This window comes from Balaenoptera acutorostrata, chromosome 3 (genome assembly GCF_949987535.1).
Source record: "Balaenoptera acutorostrata chromosome 3, mBalAcu1.1, whole genome shotgun sequence".
Classification (NCBI taxonomy): domain Eukaryota; kingdom Metazoa; phylum Chordata; class Mammalia; order Artiodactyla; family Balaenopteridae; genus Balaenoptera; species Balaenoptera acutorostrata.
This window is the reverse complement of record NC_080066.1, coordinates 141,339,294-141,360,188: the sequence shown is the minus strand read 5'-3', so window position 1 is coordinate 141,360,188 and position 20,895 is coordinate 141,339,294. Positions and strand designations below refer to the sequence as shown.

The window sequence follows — 20,895 nt, the reverse complement described above, 5'->3', positions numbered from 1 at the left end:
GAATCACAGCCACACATAAAATGAAAAGAAGCTAACCAAACTATCGCCCCATAAGCAATCATATAGTGAATTTTTCTGACCTCTGATTGTTGTGAGTTTCCTTCACTCTTTTCTTCTCCATCTTTAGCTGTCGATTTTAAGGATAGATTCTGAAAGATCAAAAAAGTTATATTTACACATTTACGATTCAAACCAACTAAAAATTAACTGAAAGTCAATTTCAGAACAATGCAAATCATTTACTTTAATTACTAAAAAACTAAAAGAATATTTCACAGTATCAAAACATGGTTCACCACCTGACATTAAGATCATGGTTAGGTTAAAGAAGTTACAAAATTCATCAAGAAAATACCTAAATCCTCCTAACTAATGAAAGATGACATGCACTTTATGTGGTAGTGAGAAAACTGGTTTATTCTCCTTTCCTTCAGGTTTTCAAAGGTCTTAGTAATGCTCATTAAAGAGAGTTGTTAAAAGACAGTGCTACAATAGACGTTTACGTTAAGTGCCTAGGTCATTTGTGCAACCCATTTGTAGCACTTAAAGTATTCAAACATTCTAAAATGTGCTCTCATTAAAATAAATGTCTGTAGAGGAAGCAAATTATTTCCTTCTTCCCAAGGCTGTTATCTCATCACTTTCCTTGTTTATCTTTTCTAAAATTGAGTTTTGAGCCATCTCCCTTTATATAATCCAAAAAGTAGCAACAAATCTCTCTGAAAAATGCTATATAAGATAATAATGCCTATCTAGCATTTGTGAAAACACTAACACATTATCAAACATATAGTAAGTAATCAGAAATTACTTATTTTTTCCTAGAAGAATTTAGTAAAATTAGATGGAGTAGTGGTTTCAAAAGTAAATTTAGCAAGGCTGGTCTTCAGGTTTCCGGAGTAAAAAATTTCTCTAGCTGAAAAGGCTAATATGGAATATGGGCAGTTCTGGCATCAGTATTTGGATCAGAAAACTAAATGGAAGACTTGTGTTGATGCGATTTGTAAATGGATAAAGGAAGGCAGGTAGAGCACGTGAGAAACAGAAAGCACATGCTCTGTCACAATGGGAGAAGCCATCACTCAAGTCTAGCTGTCCACTGCCATGCAGCAAAGTAGGACCAGTGCTACCAAACCTCTCACTTTTAACAGAAGTTGGATGTCTGGAATTTTAAGTTAAGTCCACAAATATTTAAATGTTGGTAATTGATTCAAATTTTTTAAATATTAGGAACAATGCTATGCAAAGAAAAAAAAAAGTATGTGCAGGATTTGGCCCAAAGACTGCCAATGTGTAACCTCTGGAGAATGCTAAATTATAAAGATTGTAATAAATCCATGGTACACCAAGACTATTCCTCTATAATTATGTATACTACATAGCATACGTGTGTGTGTGTGTAGAATGGATATTATTTAGCTATATATTATATAATTACAAGTATTAATTATAATTATTTAATAATATGCTATATAATTACATATAAAATCCATTTGTAAGATTAAATAAGATCACATGGCTAATAACTGACAAGGCTGATACTAAAAAAGTAAAGCACTCCAGATCTTAGCTTCACAGGAGATAGCCACTAAGCAAGGCTGCCTCTCAACATCCTCACCCATGTCTAGCCAGTCACGTATGATGCAAATGCAGAGGTGACATATCAAACAGTTACAAACCTTTCTGTCTTTGTGCCATTGCTGATGCTCCAAAACTATGTTCTTGATATTGTCAAAAAAATCATCCTTTATCAAGCTGAGGGCTTTGTCTGGATTGGATCTATCAGCTGAAATTATATGTTTCATTCTCTGATAATGGTCATGAACATTCAGCATTTCCTAAAAGTGAAACAATGAGTCCTTTAATTCAATTTTCAAGGAGAAACTTAAAGGCAAAATCAGAACAAAATAAAATCACCTTCCAAAGTGACAGAGTTGAGAAGGAATAACATACTACAGTACATTGAAAATGATATAATTATGCAAACTAGTACAACATTATTAATGAAGAGTCTGCTTTCCAGAAGTATGGAATCATTGAGTTCAACTTAACAAACATTAGGTAATACACACTGTATGCAGAAACGATGGGGAGAGATTAGTTAACATAAGATTGCATTCCTGGATGTAACAAAAATTATTTATAGTATAGCATACCTTTAAGTATTACTCCTGATAACTAATATCACATTTTGATTTCATATTGTCACATGAAGGATATTTACACAGTTCTTTATGCTCGGCCGGAAATTCCTATCTAACGACTCTCTCCCAATCCTCCACAGAGATGGGCTGACGTTCACAAATCTCAAAGCTCTGTGCCTGTCCCCATAAGCTTCCTCATTACCTCAGTGATAAGATTCAAGATTAAATGAAATAGTGATTTATGACACCATTTAAGGCATCATTTATTAGACCTTCCTCCCCCAGAAAACTCCAGACAAATGGGCAGGTATACAGGGTAAAGAGAAAGGTAGCATAAGTACGGCAGGCGGACTTAAGAATCACATAAAACCAGCACTGGGACTTGGCTCAGAGACCAGCAGAGAACTATCCATCACAGATGGTCACTACAACCTCTGAGTCATCCCCAAGATAGGCTACTCAATGCATTTCTAGGAGATTTTGACGGACTCGATCGATATCTGTTCAAGGAATTCAAAACTGCTCAGGAGTGGTGAGTGCTCACATATGCAGGATCTTCAAGGGGGAAGAGTGTCCAGACATGGGAAGCCCCTAACTTTTTACACGGTGCAATGTGCTATATTCCCATTATTTTACATGCACTACAATACAGGCCAAAGACCACTAGCTGGACCTGGTTTTGAGCCTGAATTCCGCCACTTGCTAGATTGTGACCCTGAGCAAATCCCTCCGTCTAAGAATCACGTTCCACATTTGTACAAAATGAAGTAAAGACGCCTAATGCACTACAAAAGTATTAAGTGAGCTTATACAAGTGGAAGTATTCTGTATGATGTAAACCACTATACAAAATCAAAGGATTAAGAAATAAAAGACAGTGTATGGTCTTTGGAGCTTTACACACCTGGACATTCAAATCCAGTGTCTGTGTCTTACTTTATGTAAATTATTCAACTTCTTGATCCTCAGTTTCCTTGTTTTTATTATTTTTTATTTATTTATTCTTTTGGCCATGCCACGCAGCATGTGGGATCCTAGTTCCCCGACCAGGGATCGAACTCACACCCCATGCAGTGGAAGTGCAGAGTCTTAACCACTGGACTGCCACAGAAGTCCCTCAGTTTCCTTGTTTTTAAAACTGGGAAAATACTATCTCCTCTGCAGGGTTATTATGATGATTGGTGAGATAACATACAAAAAACATTCAGCATAGTTCCTGGCACATGGTGAATACTCAACATGTAATGCCATTATTATAATTGTAAATATAAATGAAGAAACAGATTCAAAAGTGAAATGATTTGCTAAAGGTCATATTTAAGTAGCAGAGTTGGAATTAGAAGGCAGATGCCTCAAAAAAATTGTAATTATGTATGGTGACGGATGTTAACTAGATTTACTGTGGTCATCATTTGGCAATATATACAAATATCAAATCATTATGTTATACACCTGAAACTAATATAATATTATATCAATTATACCTCAATTTTTAAAAAAAATCAGATAATTTGATTCAACATCCTATTCTCTTGTTTTATTATACCTCCTTAACCACAAAAGAGAACAAATGAGTGGCAGAATCATGACCAGAATTCAAGTATGCTGACATGAAGACTTAACAGCATTTGTAGGCAGTAGAAGGAAAATAGAAAAGTATTAAATTTAGGGATTATCAGTGAAAATGGGTCATGGGCTATGCTAGGACAGGACAAATAAAGCCAACACAGGTATTGAAGGAAAAGGCTACCAAAGATAAAGATGCCAGATAAAGTCAGGATGACTTCACACAGACTACTCCATTCCTAGAAGTTTCTAGGAAGAGGCATTTCATAGCCTGGCCCTTCTGACCCTCCTCTCAAATCACCCTAAAAGAATATGGCTTTGTGCATCACCCCAGCTCTGTTCTCTAAAATCTCCCATACCTGCTTGCTGACATATACAATTTATTTAACAGAGGAATCTTTAATTCAACACACTGTAGTAAAAGAGCTTAAAATGAAAAAAAAAAAAAGTTTAGCAATGTATGTTGAAAAAAATGAACATTCTACCACTAAATTAGTCAACAATCAAAAATTACAACCAACTGGGTTCAAATCATCTTTCTTTCATTTGGAGAATACTGATAAGAACAACATCTTACTGTTATAGAACATTCTCTGCCTCTCTCTTTATAATTCACATCAGTACTTCTTGGCAAATCCTTTCTGGTATCCCAACATCTTTCACTCTCCGCGACGGCTATTCCAAACTTTCTCAATTCTTGGTTCTGGCAGGAGGCCTCTTAAAGTTCAGGCTATCGGGTCTGTTTGCCTTCTGCTTCTCTTCTTCACAACCAATTATAGGAATCCATTTGCACCTCCTTCCCTAAGGTTTCAAAGGAAGAAGTGCCTTCTCCTGCTCAAGGCTAATCTCTCCACCAGGCCTTGGTCACAGACCCACCACCTCACAGCAGGGACTGTGCTGCTTCTCTTCCACACAAACCCTCCTTCTAACTGGCTCCTTACCCCAAACCTAAATATACACTCTAAGCCTCTCCAATCTCTAAAACTTCTAAATGATTCCCCTCTGCCAAAAAGACAAAATACAAATTCCCTCTATTATACAAAGTTCTTTTCTCACATTTATTTTTCTACATAATCTTCTCCCACCTCTTTCTTGCTCAATTGCTAGAGGGCAAAGATCCTAATTCTTGTTATACTTCACGAGATGTCTGCAAATGATATATTTCCAACCCCAGTCCCAGCTCAGACAAGGCCTTTGCTATCCAACAAATAGGCACTGCAGCCATACAGAACCTTAGCTCCATCACTTCCTAACTTAAAGTCTCTGTGCCTCAGTTTCCTCAACTTTAAATCAGGGATAAAAACACCTACTTTAAAAAAAATTAACAAAAAATTTTAAATTGTTTAAAACACCTAATTTGCAGGGATGTTGTTAAGGAGTAAAATAATATACACAAAACATCTTGTAGAGCTCCTGCACTATACCAAGTCTTTAGATATTTAGCAAACAATTTCCCTCTAACGGAGTAATTCTTAACATTTTGGGGGACATGAATACCTTTGTGAATCTGAGGATAGAGTACCTCACCCTAACCAAGCGTCCATATGTATAATAATTTTCAATACAATTTAGGGGGGAAAGGGATCCATGAAACTTTCAAGGCCATCCATGGACCCCAGATTAGCAATTCTTGCTCAAAAATAAAGTCAGTATACAGAGCAGACCCAGAGCACTTTCAAAAATCAATTTGCTATCTGAATTAGAAAATCATAGATGCAACCTAACAGCTAAAGTTATTAGAACATGGCAGCACCCAGAACACAGAGAAACATTTGAGCAAATCAAAGATCTGGTCCCTCTTTCATTCCTGATATAGGAAAAGACTGAACAGGGTTCGGGGGAAAAGCAGTAACATTTACTAAGAAGAGTCTACTATGTGCTATAGGCCACACTCAGCACTCTTCAGGTACAGGTTGGTCTCGATTCTTACAACTGGATGAAATAAGGGTTGCAATCCTAATATTAAAGAGGGGGAAACTAAGGCTCAAAGAAATGAAAAACACATGACTAAGGCCCCCACCTGCTCGTGCTCACTCTGCGCACTCTCTGTGTATGTATGAATCCGTTCTTTTGAAGAGAGAATGGATCACTGATTAGAAGGCTGCAGCCCTTTAGTGAGGTTTTGTTTTAACCTCAGGGCAACATTTCCACTCAAGTAAAACTCTGTATCACTACTTATCAACGCAAAAGAAGATTTTTCTCAACATTGCACAACTCAAATAAAATATCAAAATATATCAGATGGAAAAGCTGTTTTAAGACCGTACCCCTTATCCATTATTCTTGACTTCAAATTTTCGTTTCATCAAAATAGCTTCACTGTTTTCAGTGGTGGTGTTTTACACAAGCATTGTAAAAAGGAACTTAGGAAATGAACACATATTGTTAAAAAAATAATGTCACTAAATTCTTGTTTTATGACCTATCTAAAGTCAAATACAAATGGTGGTTTCAGTATTTGAATCTAAATATCCTTAGTCCAAGACAAGTCTTCTACATCTTTCTGTTTCTCACTGTGTTTCAAGATTTATTCCAGAAATTTTGATATATTTAGGATGTAATATTCCTGACACTTTAGAGAAGGTAATAGCATTCTATGATTGGTTAAAAGTATTAGAAAAATTTTCAGTATCCAGTAGATGAAGGTATAACCTCAATATGTAGTTAATAAAACAATTTTTTAAAAAAATTCAAGAACATAAGAACAAATTTACCTCTAATACATCAGAAGTGATAAGTTTCATTACATGATCATTTGGGTCCTTAAAGTCTTCAGTAACTTCAGCTCGTTGATTTTTTTTCTTCATTCTGTATGACAGCTAAATAATAATGAATGTCTTTAAAATAGATGTCTTTTAAAAGATATATTTTAAGTACTGAAATAAGTAAGCCAGCAGCAAAAACTGTCTATCAGTAAACATGGATGAAAAAAAAAGCAGCTCTAAGTATATATTTATTAAATAATCCATATTTCAAAGACTGGTAGACTTTTGAAATAACGCAACTTGTGGGATTTTAGTTCCCCGACCAGGGACTGAACTCGAGCCCTCGGCCGTGAGAGTGCGGGGTCCTAACCAATGGACTGCCAGGAATCCCCAACACTGTCTCCTATTTTAAGAAGCCTTTCTTCGAGTATTGGAAACTATATAATAGTCTTTCCACTTTCTGGAGACTTAGGTACTTTACGGACAATAAAGCATAATTTCTCATTTTGAGAAACAATCTATTTTAGATAACATACCAATGTAGGCATTGCTGTAAAGTGAAATGCTCTGTCTAGTCGTAGCTTCCTAAAAATATAAGCTGCATCAAAATGTTGTGCATTTATCAAATCTTGCTGAAACTTTAAAATTTCATCCCAATCCTTCACGGCAACTCTAATCTGCAAACAAGAGGAATAAAAAAGTTGTTAGTAAATGTAAATCTTTTTTCACAAATGTATTATAATTTTGAAGCACTGGCATTTCTATTTAAATCAGTTGGTTGTGAAAATATTGTACCTGTTTCATATTTCTGCTGGAAGAAAACAACTCACCGAATATTACCTTTTGTTTTGGTTGACACAGCTGGGTGTTATATAATCCATATAGCAGATACAAAGCACAAACTCTGATTTGGAAGGTGTATGGAGGTAAAAAGTATCGCCAAGCCAAAGCCAAAGCTTCCTTTGTAAACGTGTTCTTTTCTAAATTTCTCATTCTACCACTAGAAAACAAAGAGAAAATATATTATGGCTGTGAAAAAAAATAACAGAAGAGGTATATACTTGTTTAAATAGCAGCTGCTAGAAAGTGGATGGGCATTCCACATCTGATCCTTTCATGATTTAAGCACGAAGACCTAATTTTCTGCTGTGCTTCTTACACTGAGACACTAGGTAAACATGATGCATCTTCCTAAAGCATCAAATTTATTGCTGAATAGGGAGCAAAAGGAGTGGGGTTATAAATTATCACCAGTTAATAATTTAAAATATTTAATATATAAAATAACCATGGTAGGGGGCTTCCCTGGTGGCGTAGTGGTTAAGAATCCGCCTGCCAATGCAGGGGACACGGGTTCGATCCCTGGTCTGGGAAGATCCCACATGCCGTGGAGCAACTAAGCCCGTGCACCACAACTACTGAGCCTGCGCTCTAGAGCCCACGAGCCACAACTACTGAGCCCACGTGCCACAACTACTGAAGCCCCCGCGCCTAGAGCCCGTGCTCCGCAACAAGAGAAGCCAACGCAATGAGAAGACCGCGCACCACAACAAAGATTAGCCCCCGCTCACCGCAACTAAAGCCCGCACATAGTAATGAAGACCCAACGCAGCCAAAAATAAATAAATAAATAAATTTATTTAAAAAAAAAAAAAGAAAGAAAGAATTGGGGTAACCCCAGAAAATTTTTTCTAAACTACCACTTTTCCCAAGAGGGATTCAGTGAAAGATCATGGGTTTCAGAAACAGTAAGACATACTGGTTTCAATATCTACTCTACCACCTAGTTGCGTGATCATGGAGAAATTACTTAACCTTCTTAAACCTCAATTTCCTCATCTATAAAACAAGGATAATTACTGACCTCAGAGTTGTTCTACGGATTAAATACAGCTATAAATGCATTACATTTACTACCATTAAAAAAAATTAGTTCCTCTCCTTTCATTAACTGTACAACAAACGGTTCTCCATTCTCCATCCCCTACAATGTACAAACTACATAGGTAGTTATTTTACATCAACTAAGAGAAAAGAGAGAACGTTTACATTTTATTCAGCAAAACATAGAGTTTTAATCACAAGGACTCATTCATGCAGTCAATTATTTAGCCTTTTCAATATTGTAAGCATTACGCTAACGGAATACCAGATTCATCCAGTCACTGTTCTCACAGAGCTCAATCCAGTGGAAGGTAAATTTAAAAATAATAACAGTCAATATTTATTGAGCACTTAGAGTGCACTTACCATATAATCACAGTTAGTAGACTCTGATCAAATTCAGGCAGTTGGACTCCATAATCTATGCTCTTAACCACTACACTATACTGCCTTCTGAACTACACACGTATAATAAAGTGTGGTTAAGTCAAGAGATAAAATAAGCACAAAGTGCTACAGGAGAAAGAGAGCATGAACACCTTATTTAGTCTAGAAGGGCAAAGGAAGCCTTCCCTGAGGAACTGTCATGTGAGCTTAAACCTGAGTGAAGAATAAGGTAGTTCGGCAAAGGGAGCTGCGGGTAGAGGTCTAGGCTGAGGAAACGCCTGTAGAGGGCCGCGTGCAGACGCTGCAGCAAGAAAGCGAGTGCGTGGAGTGACTGGTAGATGAAGGTGCAGCGATGGGCAGAGGCCAGTCACGAAAGGTCTTGCCAGCCATGTTAGGGAATTTGAGCTGCACCCCAAAGGCAATGGAAACCACTGAAGGGTGGGAAGCAAGGATGTGACGTGAGCAAATTTGCACTTTAGAACTTCGGCGGTTGTGTGAAAAATGAATTCAATCATGCAGGGTTTTGTCTTTGCTTGTGTGTTTGTTTTTAAACATGGAGTTCTAAGAAAACGAGACTAGAGGAGGGCAAAGGATGGTGACCTAGGTCCGGGTGAAGCAGTGGAGGTAGAAGCGTTTAGAAGGGCGGCCAAGTAGAGCTATACGTATTAGGGAGGAGGCCGCAAATGGAAGGAACCCAACCCAACGAAATCGCCCAGAGGAAGCGCGCGCGGCCAAGTACAGGTGAGAGCTCAGGGGAGATGGAGGTAGTGCTCAGAGACTGCCACTTTTCTCAGCCTTTCCCAGGTGCGGCGAAACGAAGGGGAAGGAAAAAACTCGTCACACCGCCTCTGAGCGGGGAGGCAGGCGGGTAGCGGACAAGAAACACCCACCAGAAGATGGTCCCGAACTTCATACTCCTCCAGAGGTCGGTAAAGTCCTCGAAGCGCACGCTGTCCATCTCCTGGAAGCGGCTGAGCAGCGCCTCACAGTCTGCCTGCAAACCTGCAGGAGCCCCCATAGCTGCAAAGCTGGCACGCCACGCGCGGTCCAGCAGCCGATGGTAGCCGAGGAAACCAGGCTCTGAGCCCCGTCCCTTACGACAGGACGCACACACCCTCCGTGATATCCGGCCCCGTGACGTTACATCCGGTCCCGGCCGCTCCACCTCCAGCCGGGTCCGCCCACGACAGCGCGATGTTTACTGCGCCTGCGTCGTCGCATTTGCTTTTAGCAGCTCAGCTGTCTTAGAGGAGTAAGGTGGACGTGTTTAATTTCAGTAAAGAAGTTTACATCTCAAGTGGCCTGTGAGCCCAAGAAGGATTTTAGGTCAACATGAGGCTAGCTTATACAAATCGATATTACCCTTACTGTCCCTCTCCTTTAAAGTGATCCTAGAGTGACAGAAGTCAAGTTTTACAGCTAAGGAGGAAAAATTCCTAACCTCAAACCACCCTCACGGGGAAAGAGGATCTAAAGAGGGTTTACTGAGAAGCAGACTGGACTAATTCTCTTACAGTCTGTACCCACATAATACGGTGCTTAATGTGTGGCTCTCTCGTAGCGCTAAGTCTTCTGCAGCCTCTCTTGAGAAGCTCTTGTAAACATCTCCCCAGCACCACCACAATCTAGCACAGTACTTAGCAGAAAGTACTGTATCGGCTTTATATATACTTAATTGATTATTTGGTTGAATTGGTCTTGTGTGTACACACCATCTCCTAGCTTCTCTCAGGAGCTAGCTATCAAGTAGTATTTTGTACCTTTCACTATTTCTCTGATTGCATGTCATGCTATTCTTATTCTTTAGGAGAGATATCCAAAAAGCACAAGGGCTTTCTGTCTGTAGATGAGGTTCAACTCACTTAACTTTCCTGATATTGATCTTTTTTAAAAAAATTTTTTTATGTAATATGCATTACAGGAAAACTTACGTAACATGTCTGAGTAAAAAGCATAGCAGGAATACGAACATGTATGTACCTTCTACCTGTATAGGGACCAGAACATGACCAACACCCATCACATCAATCTCTGAATTCCTCCTCTAACCTATTCTCCTGCCTCTGCCATTAGTTTGGTAATGACCACCTTACTTTGTTTCTCATTCTCTTGTAAATATTTTATCACACGTGTACGGATCTCTAAACAATATATTGTTTAGTTGTGGTTGATTTTGAACTTTATTAAAATGGTATTGCAATTTCTAACATATAGTCTTTGAATTGCTTTTTAACTTTAATAATGTTTCTAAGATTCATTTATGTTATTTCTTGTAGCTTTAATTCATTTATTTTCACTGCTGCCTAATATTCCATTGTGTGAATAAACAGTTTATCCATTATTTCCTCAATGCAAATTTAGGTGGGTTCCAGATATTGCTGTTATAAACAATGTTACTATGAACACTTTTGTACCTGTCTCCTCTGATGTGTAGGATTGCCAGATAAAATAAATGACACCAAATTAAATTGAACTTCAGACTGTTTCTGGGGTTACTATTTACTTCCAAAGGTCAATTTAGATTTTGATACACTAATACCATACCCTAATTACTACAGCTTTTTTTTTCTTTTCCAAAATCTTATCTAGGAAGGAAAATCCTTTCATCTTATTCTTCTTCAGGAGTATCTTTTCTTTTTTGTCTGCTTTACTTTTCTTTTTTGTCTGCTTTTCTTTTCTTTTAACATCTTTATTGGAGTATAATTGCTTTAGAATGTTGTGTTAGTTTCTGCTGTATAACAAAGTGAATCAGCTATATGTATACATATATTCCCATATCTCCTCCCTCTTGCGTCTTCCTCCCATCCTCCCTATCCCCCTCTAGGTGGTCAAAAAGCACCGAGCTGATCTCCTTGTGCTATGCAGCTGCTTCCTGCTAGCTACCTATTTTACAATTGGTAGTGTATATATGTCCCTGCCACTTCCTCACTTCGTCCCAGCTTACCCTTCCCCTCCCCATGTCCTCAAGTCGATTCTCTACGTCTGCGTCTTTATTCCTGTCCTGCCCCTAGGTTCTTCAGAACTTTTTTTTTTTTTTTAGATTCCATATATATGTGTTAGCATACAGTACTTGCTTTTCAATTTCTGACTTACTTCACTCTGTAAGACAGACTCTAGGTCCACCCACCTCATTATAAATAACTCAGTTTCGTTTCTTTTTATGGCTGTGTAATATTCCATTGTATACATGTGCCACATCTTCTTTATCCATTCATCTGTTGACAGACACTTAGGTTGCTTCCATGTCCTGGCTATTGTAAATAGAGCTGCAATGAACATTGTGGTACTTGACTCTTTTTGAATTATGGTTTTCTCAGGGTATATGCCCAGTAGTAGGATTGCTGGGTCGTATGGTAGTTGTATGTTTAGTTTTTTAAGGAACCTCCATACTGTTCTCCATAGTGGCTGTATCAATTTACATTCCCACCAACAGTGCAAGAGGATTCCCTTTTCTCCACACCCTCTCCAGCATTTATTGTTTGTAGATTTTTTGATGATGCCCATTCTGACTGGTGTGAGGTGATACCTCATTGTAGTTTTGATTTGCATTTCTCTAATGATTAGTGATGTTGAGCATCCTTTCATGTGTTTGTTGGTAATCTGTATATCTTCTTTGGAGAAATGTCTGTTTAGGTCTTCTGCCCATTTTTGGATTGGGTTGTTTGTTTTTTTGATATTGAGCTGCATGAGCTGCTTGTAAATTTCGGAGATTAATCCTTTGTCCCTTGCTTCGTTTGCAAATATTTTCTCCCATTCTGAGGGTTGTCGTTTGGTCTTGTTTATGGTTTCCTTTGCTGTGCAAAAGCTTTTAAGTTTCATTAGGTCCCATTTGTTTATTTTTATTTCCATTTCTCTAGAAGGTGGGTCAAAAAGGATCTTGCCGTGATTTATGTCCTAGAGTGTTCTGCCTATGTTTTCGTCTAAGAGTTTTATAGTGTCTGGCCTTACATTTAGGTCTTTAATCCATTTTGAGTTTATTTTTGTGTATGGTGTTAGGGAGTGTTCTAATGTCATTCTTTTACATGTAGCTGTCCAGTTTTCCCAGCACCACTTATTGACGAGGTTGTCTTTTCTCCATTGTATATTCTTGCCTCCTTTATCAAAAATAAGGTGACCATATGTGCGTGGGTTTATCTCTGGGCTTATATCCTGTTCCATTCATCTATATTTCTGTTTTTGTGCCAGTACCATACTGTCTTGATTACTGTAGCTTTGTAGTAGGGTCTGAAGTCCCGGAGCCTGATTCCTCCAACTCCGTTTTTCTTTCTCAAGATTGCTTTGGCTGTTCGGGGTCTTTTGTGTCTGCATACAATTTGTGAAATTTTTTGTTCTAGTTCTGTGAAAAATGCCAGTGGTAGTTTGATAGGGATTGCATTGAATCTGTAGATTGCTTTGGGTAGTATAGTCATTTTCAAAATGTTGATTCTTCCAATCCAAGAACATGGTATATCTCTCCATCTGTTTGTATCACCTTTAATTTCTTTCATCAGTGTCTTATAGTTTTCTGCATACAGGTCTTTTGTCTCCTTAGGTAGGTTTATTCCTAGGTATTTTATTCTTTTTGTTGCAGTGGTAAATGGGAGTGTTTCCTTAATTTCTCTTTTAGATTTTTCATCATTAGTGTATAGGAATGCAAGAGATGTCTGTGCATTAATTGTGTATCCTGCTACTTTACCAAATTCATTGATTAGCTCTAGAATTTTTCTGGTAGCATCTTTAGGATTCTCTATGTATAGTATCATGTCATCTGCAAACAGTGACAGCTTTACTTCTTCTTTTCCGATTTGGATTCCTTTTATTTCTTTTTCTTCTCTGATTGCTGTGGCTAAAACTTCCAAAACTATGTTGAATAATAGTGGTGAGAGTGGGCAGCCTTGTCTTCTTCCTGATCTTAGAGGAAATGGTTTCAGTTTTTCACCATTGAGAACGATGTTGGCTGTGGGTTTATCGTATATGACCTTTATTATGTTGAGGTAAGTTCCCTCTATGCCTACTTTCTGGAAGGTTTTTATCATAAATGGGTGTTGAATTTTGCCAAAAGCTTTTTCTGCATCTATTGAGATGATCATATGGTTTTTCTCCTTCAATTTGTTAATATGGTTTATCACATTAATTGATTTGTGTATGTTGAAGAATCCTTGCATTCCTGGCATAAACCCCACCTGATCATGGTGTGTGATCCTTTTAATGTGCTGTTGGATTTTGTTTGCTAGTATTTTGTTGAGGATTTTTGCATCTATGTTCAGCAGTGGTATTGGCCTGTAGTTTCCTTTCTTTGTGACATCTTTGTCTGGTTTTGGTATCAGGGTGATGGTAGCCTCGTAGAATGAGTTTGGGAGTGTTCCTCCCTCTGCTATATTTCTTCCAGAGTATCTTGACTGTTCTTGGACCTTTGCTTTTTCATATAAATTTTAAATTGAACTTGTCAAATTTCTCTAATAGTACCATTGGGATTTTGACTGAATTGCATTAAATCCATGTCACTTTGAGAAGGACAACATTTTTATCATATTGAGTCTCCCTATCCTATAAGTATTTAAGTAATCTTTAGCATCATCAGTAAAGTTTTATAATTTTTCATGCATGTGGATCAATTCCCTGAGCCTATGCACACAGTCACAGTGTGATGATAGTGGTTTTAGCAGGGCTCTCTTTGACTGTCTCTTTCCCTGGTCTTTCCGTTAAGCTGTCTGCCTCTTTCGGTATCACACCCAGCTAGCAGACTCCACTAAATGCCAGCCGATTGTCCTACTGCTTTTGACAATGTCCTGGAGCATGAACTGCTTCATAGTCCAATTATATTTAGGTTCCTTTGCAGAGATAGCCATTGAATGCAGTCTTGAGGTTTGTTCTGATCCCAGAGGGCTCTTCTTAGTTGTCTCTTTCTCGGGCTCTCTCTGGTAAACTAGCTGGTCTGCAGTTTAGTTTCTTGCTGCATGGAGCTACCAGCCTCCTCTTAATTACTTGCCACCAAAGTATGCATTGTTTTCAAGAGCACCTTGAAGTTTGAATTTTCTCACAGTCTTCCAAATAAAATCAGTTCCTCTCGGGAGAACTTCAGAGTTCTCTGTTCTAGTGGACTTTTCTCTCCCCTTGGGCAAAATCTCTGAGCCAATGCTCAAGCTGGGAATGGGGACTGTGTGCCATGTCTTTCCGAGTGATACCCCTGCTTTATAAGCAGGGTTCTGGAAGGGGGCATTAGCTTCTGCCTCTCGAGCTGCCTCTCCTGGCATGGAACCCCCCATGTGAGCTGTGTGAGCTGGGGCGAGGGTGACTGGGGTCCCAGCACTCATAGCCTCCTGAATCTGGGATAGGGCCTCTGTCCTATGAGTAGTGTCTGAAAGGAAGAAAGGAGTTCCTAATCTCTCCAATCTGTAGGACATACTTATCTGGAATTTAACGTTTGCAACATGAAGCTAAGGAGGATGAGAAATGCTGGCAGCTTGGCTCTCCCAGGGAGATCCATAGCATTTTTACTGAGATCTGGGGGAAGAGTGAGCCCCACCTTCTTGGCCATGCCCGCCCAGAGTGGAGCTTTTGTCATACTGAGCAGGGTGGGGGAGGCAGCAGGTCATGGCTCAGGTGCCACTGACTCTGGCTGTTCCTACCAAGATTTAGTAGGTTTTCTTGAATAAATGTTTCTTCATCTGCTGTATGCCCTTCAAACAATTTCAAGAAACTTTAAATTGTTGTTGTCTAAAATTTTCACCAGTTACAGTTGTTTCACGGGGTAATAAGTCCATAGGGCTCCTCATACTGCCATTTTCCTGGGGATGCATTTAAAGGCAACTCAGGTTTTCAACCATCTAATGTAGAACAACTCACCTCAAGAAGATAATTAAAATTTTAGTGTGATAAATATGAAAGGGGTGAGCACAGCACAACATGGGAACACCTAGGAGAAACTCCTATCCAGTCCCTGAGAGGATAAGCTTTCTAAAGTAGAGCTGAATTGTGAAAAATCAGGGAAAGAATTAAGAAGATGAAGATGAAAATAGGAAGAGTGCTGCTGATGCAGAAAAAAAGCAAGTGCAAATGCGCAAAGAGGAAGAGAGAATGTTAGGAAGTTTTATCACTGCAGCACTGGATGCAGAAGAAATAAGTTGTAATATTTGGAAAAATAGGCAGGAGATCCCAAGGTCTGGAATGCTTTGTGCTGGGAGATTCCCCCCGACCCCCCCCCCCCCCCGAAATTCTTAGTGTTCTTGTACATTCTGAGCCTTCGGAGTGAAGATGCTTGAATATAAGTCCTAAAGACAGAAAACTCTGAAGAGGTTTAGAGACTTATCTCCCCTGGAGGCATTTGCTTGCATTCCAAGGCTGTAAAGGAAAGACAGAGACCCTCCTTTCTCCCCTCCCCACAGAAAAATTTGTTTACATTCCTTAGATGGGCAGATGTGCCAGCTGCTGTATATAAGCTCCAAGTCTCATAATTTGAGGGTTCCTCTCTTGTGGTACAAACCCTGCTGCACATACAGGTGAATATCTGGCCCTCACTGTGTAGCCTGTGGGGAATTGGGGCACCAGGGAACCAGAATTAACATGCTCTATGAATAATAAATGGTCTGTTCTCTGGTCTAGAGGTCTGGTGTTTCTGTGTGTGTGTGTGTATGTATGTATATATATATATATGTGTGTATATATATATATATATATATATATGTATGTGTATGTATGTATGTATATATATATATATATATATATATATATATATATATATATATCAGATCCTCACAGTTTTGGACTTAACACCAAATATAAAAGCATTTGAACTATCAGCTAAAGACAATCAATAGCTATGAATATTTTAAAAAATGTTTTTTCTGTTAACAGAAGTAATCATATTTCCTATACAATATTATAAAGACACAGAAATGTATTATTAGTAAAAGTCTTCTGATACTCCACTCCTCAAGGACAATTACTATTTTACATTCGGAATTTTTAAGTATGGAAATAACATAACCCTAGTTTTGTTTTAGGAAGATTGGTTTAGCAACAGTGCAGCGCAGCAGGGATGAGGCAGATAACAGGGGAGGTATAGGAAACCCAGGCAAGAAAGGATGAGGCTGTATTAGTGGATATGTAGAGAATGGTGTAAATTAAATACCTAGAAAAAAAAAAAAAGACTGTGTGTCACTGACTTTGACGATTTGATAACACTAAAGCATTACTTTTAAAGTTTTAGGTGTAATAATAGTGTCGCGGGTATGTCAAAAAAAGAATATAATATTTAGAGATACATACTGAATTATTTACAAATGAAATTATATGATGTCTAGAATTTGCTTCAAAATAATGGGTGGGGAAGGGAGGGATGCGTAAAGGTACTGATGAAAAAAGCCACGAGTTGAGATTTTTGAAGCTGGTACTGTGGCTGATGCTGGATAAGGCACCCAGATGTCTCAGGAATGACTTACTCTTCTGGCTGCTGGGAGTGCGGCAGCAGGTGGTCCTCAGCTGTCAGTCCTCCTTGGGGATTGACTCAGCGGAAGAAAAGCGCCCTCATCAAAGGTCATTTCTTCTGACCTGCTGAGGGCAGCCCACATTCAATGACTGATCACTGTAGGGGCCTCAGCCCTCTTTGTAACTTGGTACCCCTCTCAAGGCTATCCCACAGCTCCCATGTGGCTGCTGAAAGCCTCTGTTGGGACTGCATCTCAACTCAGTTTCTCCCTCTGCCCACTTCTCTTTTTTCCTGTCCGCGTGTTTTTCCTTAAAACACTCCCTGATAAACGTCCTGCAATCTCCATCTTGGAGTCTACTTCCCCAAGAACCCAAACTGCAGAGACACTTTTTTTTTTTTAAGTATTTGTTTATTTATTTATTTATGGCTGTGTTGGGTCTTCGTTTCTGTGCGAGGGCTTTCTCCAGTTGCGGCAAGCGGGGGCCGCTCTTCATCGCGGTGCGCGGGCCTCTCACTATCGCGGCCTCTCTTGTTGCGGAGCACAGGCTCCAGACGCGCAGGCTCAGTAATTGTGGCTCACGGGCCCAGCTGCTCCGCGGCATGTGGGATCTTCCCAGACCAGGGCTCGAACCCGTGTCCCCTGCAGTGGCAGGCAGACTCTCAACCACTGCGCCACCAGGGAAGCCCTGCAGAGACACTTTGACATCATTATACTATTCTCTTTACTTTGGTACATGTTCAAAAGTTTCCATAATGAACATTTAAGAAAAGGGCAGCATCAGACTGGATGTGGTGGGTAAGGGTGAAAGTGACAAGCTTTGTCTAGGGCTCTGATTTGGGAGACTGGGTGGTGCCATTCACTGAGCAGGTGATGCAGGAGGAAGAGCCATTTGGAGGGCATATGAAGACTTAGTTTTTGTTTTTGTTTTTTTTAGGATTTTACTTTTTTTCATCATTTTATTTATTTTTTAACATCTTTATTGGAGAATAATTGCTTTACAGTTGTCTGTTAGTTTCTGCTTTGTAACAAAGTGAATCAGCTATACATATACATATATCCGCACATCTCCTCCCTCTTGCGTCTCCCTCCCACCCTCCCTATCCCACCCCTCTCAGTGGTCACAAAGCACCGAGCTGATCTCCCTGTGCTATGCGGCTGCTTCCCACTAGCTATCTATTTTACATTTGGTAGCGTATATATGTCCATGCCACTCTCTCACTTCGTCCCAGCTTACCCTTCCCCCTCCCCATGTCAAGTCCATTCTCTACATCTGCGTCTTTATTCCTGTCCTGCCCCTAGGTTCTTCAGAACCCTTTTTTTTTTTTTTTTTTAGATTCCATATACATGTGTTAGCATACGTATTTGTTTTTCTCTTTCTGACTTACTTCACTCTGTATGACAGACTCTAGGTCCATCCACCTCACTACAAATAACTCAATTTTGTTTCTTTTTATGGCTGAGTAATATGAGGAGTTAGTTTTTGAGAGGCCAAACTTGACGTGCCTGTGGGGAGCAGTCTGGCCTGGCCATGGATTATCAAGCTAGAGATAACTCTAGGTAATGATGATGATAATGAGTTATTACCTTGGTAATAACTCTAGGTAAGGTAATGATGACTTACAACATCTTTAATGACCAATACAAACTTCACTTGTGTTTGCCCAATTATAGCTGAACGTGTTAGAACCTCATAGAATGGGAATTAACCCATTGATAGCAGGCACCACATTCTAGAATATTTCTTTCACCTACAGGTCTCAGAATAACCCTGTCTTAGTCTGTTCAAGCTGATAAAACAAAACACCATAAACTGGATAGTTTATTCCTCACGGTTCTAGAGTCTGGAAGTCCAAGACCAGAATACTATCACGGTTAGTGCTAGCTGGTGAGAGACCTATTTCTGGTTGCAGATTCCTAACTTCTCATTGTATACTCACTTGGCCAAAGGGGCGATGGAGCTCTCTGGAGCCTCTTCAACAAGGGCACAAATCCCATTCATGAAGGCTCCACCCTCATGACCTAATTACCTCCCAAAGTCCCCACTTCCGAATACTGTATCATCTTGGAGGTAAGATTTCTACATATGAATTCTGAGGTACCACAAACATTCAAAACATCACAAACATCTTAGACTCAGTCAACCCTCAGTAATTGTTCTTTGAATAAATGGATTTAATTGGAAGAGCTAGAAAATGGTCTTGTTTTCCCCATTCCATTCCTCTGATCATTTCTTCTCTGGTCTCTGTCACACAAGATCCTCTCCTACCTTCAATCATGTGAGTTGTCCTTGTGCAAGCAGAGTGCAAGGTTTTAGGAACAATCAAAGATGAATCAGATGGGAACCTCGCTCTGAAGGAACTAAGAGTTTGGTAGGGGAGATAAGACATGCATAAATGACCACAGAAGGTTGAAAAAAAGAAAGAGAAGTAAGAAAGCAGAAGGAGTAAAGGTGAAGTTCACAGGGATGGCAAATACTTGCAGTTGAATTTGCCTACAGAGAGGAAAAGCACCTACCCAGGCTGTGCTGGCTCCTCTCTAATTTGCGATGTTAGTAGCTTACTTCAGTTAGGTTTTTGCTTTAAATACTCTACCAGTAGGCTGGAGAATTAGGCAACAGCTTATAATGGCTTACCCCAAAGCTTGTCCAGTACTCCTATTAGAGTTATGTCATAAGCAGTTGTGTGTGGAACCATTAAAAAAAAAAAAGAAAAAAAGCCATTTTAGGGCTTCCCTGGTGGCGCAGTGGTTGAGAATCTGCCTGCCAATGCAGGAGACACGGGTTCGAGCCCTGGTCTGGGAAGATCCCACATGCCACGGAGCAACTGGGCCCGTGAGCCACAATTACTGAGCCTGCGCGTCTGGAGCCTGTGCTCCGCAACAAGAGAGGCCGCGATAGTGAGAGGCCCGCGCACCGCGATGAAGAGTGGCCCCCGCTTGCCGCAACTGGAGAGGGCCCTCGCACAGAGACGGGGACCAACACAGCCATGAATAAATAAATTAATTAATTTTAAAAAAAAAAGCCGTTTTAAAGAGTCAGTAATATTATCCAGAAATATATGGAAAGGATCTCTACATAAAAGTGTTTCTTAGTTTTAATATTTCAGAGATCTCTAAAAAATATTTGACTTAACAGCGTCCTAGCCTACTTGTCAGGCTATATATGATGTTTCTCAATTTTAAAAAATGGTTTTGTGATAAACATTAAAGAACCCCACTCCTCCAATCCCCCGGCCTGCTCTCCTCCGTGAAGAATCACCAGTTTACAATGATTTATTAAGCATCCATAAGATCAAAAGAGTTGTAGTATTCTCCCTAAATGACACCTCTCTAATTAAGCACAAACACGGTGACTGAGGCTACAGTTCAGTTTTTGTCAGGAAAAAAATATTCAGAACACCTCGGCTACTTGTTTTAAATGTTAAAATTAAAAGAGCATTTTTAATGTCCTACTTTTTAGGAAATTCTATTTGAGAAAACATGAACAATGAATTTTCCTGAAAAAAAACAATTTAAAATAAAATATAAAATGTAGTCAGCTGTGTATATACAAAAGCGAGGTTATTTATTCTAAACAATACCTGGCTCCGTACTTTACAACAAACTGCGCAATCGTAACCGAATTACAGGAGATTAAATTTAATGCCCCAAGCTTTTCTGTTTTCCACAAACTCACCTCCCTTCTTTCCAAAAAGATTATCTTCTCCCAAAGGATTCTCAGGGTGCAGACACACAATAAATTAAAAAAACACGACAAGCAAAACAAAACAAAACAAAACAAAACAGACCAACAACAATAAAAAC

The 20,895-nt window shown here is 39.3% G+C and overlaps 1 protein-coding gene across 3 annotated transcripts in view; it reads right to left on the bottom strand.

Moving 5' to 3' along the window:
- SNAPC1 (small nuclear RNA activating complex polypeptide 1) overlaps positions 1–20,895 on the bottom strand; it is a 35,619-nt gene that overhangs the window by 14,069 nt on the left and 655 nt on the right. The window contains exons 1-7 of one of the 3 annotated variants that reach the window (XM_057542133.1): positions 20,768–20,783; positions 17,107–17,215; positions 7,256–7,415; positions 6,952–7,092; positions 6,425–6,529; positions 1,680–1,838; positions 81–149 (exon numbers count right to left, since the gene is read on the bottom strand). In XM_057542133.1, coding sequence (XP_057398116.1) covers positions 81–149; positions 1,680–1,838; positions 6,425–6,529; positions 6,952–7,092; positions 7,256–7,408 — 627 coding nt within the window. In that variant the 5' untranslated portion in view covers positions 7,409–7,415; positions 17,107–17,215; positions 20,768–20,783. Of the gene's footprint in view, positions 1–80; positions 150–1,679; positions 1,839–6,424; positions 6,530–6,951; positions 7,093–7,255; positions 7,416–9,576; positions 9,908–17,106; positions 17,216–20,767; positions 20,784–20,895 lie in introns of those variants that run through there. The other 2 variants (XM_007192961.3, XM_007192960.3) reach the window with 2 other exon arrangements.